The sequence below is a fragment of the Podarcis vaucheri genome, assembly GCF_965113315.1.
Source record: "Podarcis vaucheri genome assembly, chromosome: 10".
NCBI lineage: Eukaryota > Metazoa > Chordata > Lepidosauria > Squamata > Lacertidae > Podarcis > Podarcis vaucheri.
Window position 1 is genome coordinate 47,500,317 of NC_138748.1, and position 8,324 is coordinate 47,508,640.

Sequence of the window (8,324 nt, forward strand, 5' to 3'; positions counted from 1 at the left end):
GTGAGTATGTCTTTTCTCTCACATTCACAGGTTGTGTTTTTTTTTTTTTTTTTACCAAGAGACCTTGGCCTGCAATAGTGTCTCTAGATAATATCATGGGTTGTAACTGAAGCATCAGAAGTACCGTGTTTTAAACTGGACATTGGTTTATTGAGTTGTGTCTGCCAGAGGGGCTGTGAATTATTCCTAATGGTTTGTTTGGAAGCTGAGCTATAACAGTCCCCAGCTTCCTTTATTTCTGCTTTCAAGCATTCCCAGGTTTTTCTACAAGTAGTCTGTCTGCTCATGATCTTCCATTCCTTGAGAGCAACTTTTGGTTTAGCTTCTAAGACATGTAGACTCAGCTCTGTATGCTGGCTCCCAGAGATCCATGCTGTGACGCCCAAAGGAACTGACTTAGCAACCAGAAGGGCACAGACCAACAATAAAGAAGAACTAGGAGGCTAGAAGGGCAGGGTCTGCCGTTGTCACAGATTGTCTGCTCTTGATCTAAGAAGTGTAAATGGGGCGTAATATTCATAGACGCATGCTGGAGACTGCCACCTAACCACCGTCTTTCCCCTGCCCCTGTCTGTTATCTTCTGCAGGCAAGTTTATACCGAGGTGGCTACAGCCGATTCGCCCCTTACTGAAGTGACATGAGCCCCCTGCAAGTGGGACAGCCCCCCCAGTTCATGAGGCCTGGCTATTGCAATATTTACTAGTAGAGGAACTCTATAGCAAGAAGAGGAGGAAAACAAAAGAAAAAAAACGAGAAATACTTTTTTATACCTCACTATGTTCTTTGAATATGTATTTTTCCTTTAAATTTCTGCCTTTAATTCTTTTGTTCCAAAGATTGTGCATTTTTGGGGTTTTTTTGGTTTTGTTTTTTAAAAACTGTGGTAAACATAATGCATTTCCATGTGTGTATATGCGTAGCTTATCCTACCAATCATAAAAAGAAATGAATAGTGCTAAGGAGCACCATTAGGAACCAGTATCATGGAACTAAATCAGGAACATGCAGACGTTTTATTTTACCTGGGTCTGGTGCCTGAGGCCTGCGATACACAAGGAATAGCCCCCTCCGCCTGCAAAGGGCAGTGCTGATTGGCTGCAGCTGGAACCTGCATGCTGTTTGGAAACACAAAATGTTCCCTTTTTATCATCACCTGACAAACATGGCTCAGGACAGTTCTAGAAGTGTCAAGATTTTAGAGTTTTCAAGACAAGACTCCTCAAAACTGCCCAAAGACTTCGTCTGTTAATGGTTTTAGGGGGACAAGACTTGAAATACATTTATGATCTTACTGCTTCTATACATAAGGCCCCCCTTTAGTGATTAACGTCCACTACCAAGGCTGTCCTTCGTTTCTTTCACTTGCTATGGTCTTCCTCTCTTCCTGTCCTTCCCCTCTTTTCTTTTCTGGAGGAGCAGCAGATGTGGGACAATGACTGCAGAACTTGAAGCCATGGTGAAGAGTTACATCTTCAATAACAAGGAATCTGATGGCCATGTCGTGCACACCCTGAAGTTATAGAAGAATGATTGGAGGGTGGGGGAGCTTGCACCAGTGCCACTCTGAGCTAATCAGCCACCCAGTTTCCAAGATCCTTCTTCTTTTCACCCTAAGATACTTAGCTTTGCTGCAAGTATGCCACCAAAAAAAGTGCATGAAGAGAAGAATATGGCCTGGATTATGAACCTAGAAAAGCAGCAGAGGCAGTGGGAACGATATTTTGTGTTGCAAAACTATACTTAAAGTAATCCTTGTGTAGCTTCAGCGTCTGGGGACAAGCAGAAATATATTTCAAAACATGATTTATAAATGGAAGAAACTTCTGACTTATTATGTAACACAGAGCCTTTAGTGGGTCATCTTCTGCCTCTCTGGAGAGAAATCTGTGCCCATACTGCTCAGCTTGGATATGAAGTGCAGGTTGTGAGGTCTTCAAAAAGACTCTGAGCCCAGGGATCCCCCTCCTTTACATTTTTTTTTAAATATCATGGAATGTCCTTTTTATTATGCAGTGGGTTATCTTGTAAATTGCTATAGAAGCATGAGTGTGATGACAAGCAAGCCTCTGCTCCCAGACATCTGCCGCCAACATTTGGAAATTAAAAGGGGCAGATGAGGTCCTGCTTTGCCCTCTAAGCTTTCTTGATTCTCTCAGCGCCTCTTGCAGACTCTCTGCAGTTTTGTCCTGAAAAAAACCCTACATGTTAGAGAAGCACAATTCCCTTTGGCTCCTTGGCCTGCCTACATTGGTACTGGGTGACCTTTCGCCCCTGAAAGGGCAGCTAGGGGTGGACTTGTAGCTGAAGCCTTCTCAACTTCTGCCATCATCTGCTCACCACCAGTGATGCCAGCTTAGGAACGGAGACACCTTGTTGCCGCTATTGAGGAGGTTCGCTGACCCAGCCTACACATAACTTGCATCTTCTGCTCCCACTCCTGTAGTGCCCTCTCAGCGCTTGCCAGAGAGCACCAAGGATGCTGAACAGGGTTCCTGAAGCAAGAAGGACAGAGGAGATCTGAATTAAGCTAGAGACTCTTAACCATATTGATTCTCCGGAACAAGGCGACACCAAACTGCCAGCCTATTGGCCACTTTTTGTTTTCGTTTTGTTTTTGTTGTCTTGCTTTTCAAGCCAAAGTTTGGTTTGTTGCTGTTTATGACAATTTCTGTTGGTTTTTGTATATAAATATTTTAGTTAGGTTGAAAATATGGAATAGGGGAGTGGGGTGTCAGGGCTAACATGAAATCAAGGAAAATTAAGAGGAAGGTCAGGTTTTACAACTTGCATAAATTTTCTAGTGTCATATTCTCCAGAAGTCTGTTTCCATCACAAAGTGGATTGGGGGGGGGAGTCGGGGGGGGGTTAGGATCGGGTTCCTGCTAGAGGAATGAGACACAGCAAATACCTCTGAACTGCATTACCAGCCACATAGGAAGGGAGCCTTCTGTTAGCATTATGGAGAAAAGATGCAGTTTGCATATAGTTCTCTTGCATTTGAAATATCAGGTGGTTTGGATGCAAATGGATTTTCCAGGCTATGTAATTCTTCCATTAAGGAATCTGAGCACCACTGAGTGCTGGTCATGAAAGGCCAAGTGGACCTACTAGCACATCCCATTATAAATAATTCCTGGTTTGAGCATCGGTCACCTTGGCCTTTATCTGAGCTGCTGTGCATGCCCTGAAATCTGATTTTGATCAAGGCACTTTCCTGTTAAACGAAAGAACAAGGCTTCCCCTCTTCTGTGCTCGTCAGTGATGTCACTTTGACAATACATTCCCATCTACAGGTAAGCCTCAGAATATCTTAACGAACCGGTCTTGTTATATTGCAGCTTTTTAGTAAGATATTATACGGTTATCCTTCCTAGAGTGGCTGCAACACCTTTATAGATGTGGGTACAAAGTTAAAGCTTTGCAGGTCTTCCTAAGAGCAACCCTCAATACTAGAATAGATGTGGAGGATCACTTCAAATTTCAAGGGTAGAAACCAAATTTAGCCGAAGTATCCTTTGCTGTGTCCCACTCCTGAAGAGGGAGTTGGGAGGGAATCTGGGAGATATAATGCTGCTTGTCAGTGCTCCAGCATGCCAGCATCTGAGAGATCCTTAGCTCTTTTGGGGTTGGTGGGCAAGGAGACTAAAATAGGGTGTTGCCGGTTTGCACTGGTTTTAACATAGGAAAGCGAAAACCCTAACGAACAAGGTGAAGAACCAGTGTAAAGGGTTTTTGTGTGTGTGTTTGTTTTTATTTGTCATGCTCTTGGGAATGTCAAACATGTTTGTAGTATACACCAGTGTGACTTGATTCTTCGTTGCATAAAACACTATTTTGATGATGATATTGTCTGAACAGCCCACTCTTCTCTGCCCACTCCCTGCCTCCCTTTCCTATTTTGAAATTGCTTTTTATTCTGTAATGAAAAGAAATGAAACCTCCAGTTAATGAGGCAAGCTGATTTCTGGTTGTCGAGTAAAACTGGTCTTTTCCGTGTATTTTGCGGGTGTTCTTCTCCTTCACCCTCCCCTGGTCAGTTTAATCCCAAGACACACAGTGCATCGCTCCCGATTCTCCTCTGTGAAGCAAACTGCAGTAAGATGTCAGTTTTCAGAGCTGTCTGCCATAGCTAACGGTGAGGAAAGAACACACCGGGAATAATGTAATCCTCTGCAGTAACTTTGTCGAGTTGACATTTCCAGGCTGTGGCCAGGTACATATTAGGAGGACTTCCAGATAAATCGAATCTAAACACTGCCAGTTGAGGACGACTGGAAACTGAATAAAACAGCAACTGCTCCTCAGCAGTTGCCATCTTTCCTGCCAAGGTCCCCCCGTCCCCGTCCCCCTGCCCCAAAGCCGTCCACTGGAGTATTAATTTGGCTGGTAGTCTTCATCATGCCACTTAGCTAATAGTGTTTCCCCCCCCTCATTTTTGTTTTTTAAGGAATGATTGGAAGCATCTTGCTTGGTTTTCTCTCTTTCAGTGGCGGAAGATTGGAGTCCAGTTCTTGCTGCTTTAATAAGCAACTTGTCAAGGAATCTAGTTATATATTCAAAATAGTCATGCATTGCAGTTTTGGGCAGCTCACCCTGCCTACAGTCTAAAAGAGGTAAAAGTAATCCTGGAGATATAATTTGGGTTAGTTTTTGGTTTTGCTTAAAAAATAATAATGTGTAAATAGCTGGGGCAAAACCCTGGCCCAGTGGCAAATGTCAGGCAGGACTGTAGGGCAGTACCAAGACAATTTAGAGTTTACTAACTGCCCGAGTTGATTTAATACTTGGGAGTTTTTCAGTGCAAGGCCTGAAATGCCCCAAACTGATTTGCCCATTCTTGCAGTGTCTCCTGCACCTCTCCCTTGCCAGATCACCTTGGGACATAGGATGCATTGTAGTTAGACGCTCTCCCCTCCTGGATCAATTCCCAGGGTGCCCAAGCTGCTTGTCCAGGGTCTCATTTCCCTGTTGACACTGGAGAAGTAGAAGTCTCTAACACCCCTACCCCTGCCCCCTGGTTAAGTATCATATTGTACAGTAGCTTTCAAACCATACAGTATTCATTGGGTTACTCTTATTATTATCAAGTAGCTGGAATTGTGAAGGTCGGAGTAGTTAGATCTTTAGCTTTTATTCCTTTTTTTGTATTACTATCCATGTGTATAAATTATTGATCATGTTGCTGGCTTTTATAAACTCTAAGCAAGGGAGGAGCCCTTCTTCACCCTTTGCAAATGGTAATGAAGCACTGTTTTTAAATAAAAGAGAGAAACACCACTCCTGGACTAAAGTGTTTTTATTCAATAGATTTCATATACGAGTCCCCGCTTCCTGTTTCCATTTACGACAGTGATGGGGATCCTGCGCCAGTGGTCAGAGATGATGGGAGTTGTAATCCAGCAACAATCCTGGTCTTTCCTTGTTTCTGAACCTTTAGACAACAGCGCCATCAGCAGTTCAAGGTTGAAGCTTCAGAATCATTAAGGATACGCCCAGGATTTGAACAAAGCTCTAGTCTCCTTGGTGAAATCAAGGTGAAATGAGCTACTGTTGCTGTCCCTACCACCCAACATTGCATGCCTCCCTGTTCACTGAGCCTGGATGTCTGAAATGGGGAAGGCTGCTCACATGGGCTTCCATTCAGTTTGAAATTCTTGGGCAATCAAGGCCTCATGTGGACGCCTATGCACATAGAGCTCTATATGCATGGGCTTCCTGTCTTTAGACGCCTGAGCTCAACATGAGGAAGTTGGGTGAAAGCAGCAGTGCCACACCAGTAAATCTGCACACACGACACATGAAAAGGCTTCTTGCTTGACTTTTGTTAAATGCTTTGCCAAGTTATCAGAACCTTGATGAACTAAATTCCTCATCTGGCACTGGTCATTGGCATCTCTTGAATCCTATTTCCTGTGTTTCTGGGCAGAATTAGACGACTGCTATTAACTTGACTCTTCAAACTATCCTTTCATTATGGCATTACACCATTGGATCCGAGATGCTGAGCTGGCTTTCAGAAGCCCTTTCAAATCTCATTACTGCAGTAGGTTGACTGCGTATGGTGGGGCAGTTGCAACTATGTGAAGAACAAATAGTGAAGAGTCTAGGCTTCAAATGGTAAAGCATAGGCAAAGCACTGGATTCAGAAGGACCCAGGATCAGTTCCCAGCACCTGCTGTTCAATAGTCTCAGGTAGCAGGATGGAGAAAGGCCTTTGTCTGAGACCTTTGAAAGCCATTTGCATTACTGGACCAGAAAGACCAATGTTCTTCCTCTATGTGGCAACTACGGTACATACGATCATGTCTGACCCCACATCACAATTGAAACATGGGGTAACAGGAATCTGGAAATGCTTGTCTCATTGCATGCAAGGATGATACAAATAGCTGGTTATTCGCATTTGCTAAGACTGCCCTTTGTTGAGTTGATAAACAGCCTCTGTGTCTCAAAACAGTTAAGTGAATCCACCTCAGCACTTAGCAATGACTATATGGGGTATGGAGATCAGCAATTCCGAGGAGATTTATGTCCTGGAAAAGCTTGGGAGTCAATCCCCGTGCTCTCATGCATTTAACCTCTTGCAAACAATTGTTGAAGGTTAATGCGTTTACATTTTGCAAGGTGGTCTGAGATGAGCAGGTAGAAGGTACTTTCAGCTATAAAGCATTAGTCTCTAAAACATTAGCATTTTGCAAGTAGATAAGCCTAATAACTAGAAAGCAAGAGCAAATTACACTCCTGGAAACTGCTTTTAAAGCAGGATTATTTTTGCAATTACCGGAGATATTGCTAGCCCATCCTTTACAATGTGCACTGGGCTTGGTAGCAGTGCCACATGGTGGCTGATTAGATGTAAATAGAATATCCTCCTTTAGTTAACAGTTTGGGGTCAGTGACAAACTTGGGTTGGAAGAATGGACTTGTTGGATCAGTCACTTTGAGAAAGAGCATAATACAGATGCAGCAACAACAAAAAAGATTTTTTTTCAAGAAACCTAAAGCACCATAATTTGAAACACAAGATTATGGATTAGATTGCATGATAGAGCCTTGATCCAGCAAGGGAGGCTCCTCCACACAAGCTCAGACCACATGGTACCGATTCAGATCTGAAATTCATGGTAGCCATCGTGCATTTTTGAGCCATATGCCTTTCGATGGAGAGGTGCACCCCCCCCCTTCTGGAGCTGAAAATCTTTATGTACATTGATTGCATGTGAGCAGAGCTGATGGCATAAGCCAGTTGAATGTCTGGCTGCTTTCACACTATTTGTCTTTTCTGTTGTTGAATTTGTGAATTCGATTGGTGTACATAATACAAATTATGGTTTCAAATAAGGTGCTAGAAATGTGATGTAATTAAAAATTGTCTGTTGGGATTATCATTTGAAAACCGTGTGTGTGTTTCTAAGAACACAGAAATACAATTAGCATTTGATCCCATCGGCTGTTCCCAAATATTCCTTGGGAAATGTAGCTTCCATCTCTGCACTGGGATTTCTACAAGTCAGTTGTAGCCTACTCCATGGTGTACTGAATCACAGAATTGTAGAGTTGGAAGGGACCATGAGGGTCAGCACTCTGCCTCTTATTGCCAGTCCAACATTAACCATCAATTACAAAAATCCTTGCTCTTTTACTATAGTGCCTTGTTTTTATCTGTAAGCAGTCTTAAGTCTTGTCAGGGAAAATGGTGTGGTATAAATAACTACTACTACTAATAATAATAATAATTTGGAGAGTTTTTCTGTGCCATGTGGCTGTATAAACACGGTGAAGTGCAAACACCAAGAGAAATGCTTTATTCCTAAACCTAGTATTAAATATTATTTTTGTTTTCTCCAAATTGATAAACCAGCTTTTCTTCCTCTGAAGTAGCACTGCCAGTTCTCAATATGTGCTATACCAGAAGGCAGAACTTTCATCTGGGAGGCTGTGATAGTTGGCTCTCTTGTTGCTATGAGCAAATCCATGATCAGAATTGTCTGGAGACTCTGCAGCCTGTATCTTCTCTCCTGTGAGCCAGGGCAAGCTGTCAGACTTCCTGGCCTTTATTCCTCCCCCCCCCTTTCATTTTGCTTGCTTTAAGGCATGCTGAGTGCTACACTCTTAGATTAAACCAGATTTTTATTAATGGATAGAAATATAAATCACCCAATTCCATTTTGTCTAGAAACAGCCAACTAAAACGCACTAATTTTTGATATATTTATATAGTACATCCCTACGGGCTCAAACGGTTTGAAATTACATAGCCTTTAGTTCTTATGACCAGACTAGTAGTAACTTTATATTGCAGCTGGAGGCGGGTTGAAGTTTT

At 42.8% G+C, this 8,324-nt stretch overlaps 1 protein-coding gene across 17 annotated transcripts in view; it reads left to right on the forward strand.

The window, feature by feature from the left end:
* RBFOX2 (RNA binding fox-1 homolog 2) overlaps positions 1-5,278 on the forward strand; it is a gene marked incomplete at its 5' end in the record, with an annotated part of 176,447 nt that extends 171,169 nt beyond the window's left edge. For all 17 annotated transcript variants that reach the window (XM_082240257.1, XM_082240249.1, XM_082240262.1 and 14 more), the window contains one exon: positions 588-5,278. In XM_082240257.1, coding sequence (XP_082096383.1) covers positions 588-632 — 45 coding nt within the window. In that variant the 3' untranslated portion in view covers positions 633-5,278. The remainder of the gene's footprint in view (positions 1-587) is intronic.
* Positions 5,279-8,324: the final 3,046 nt, after the last annotated feature.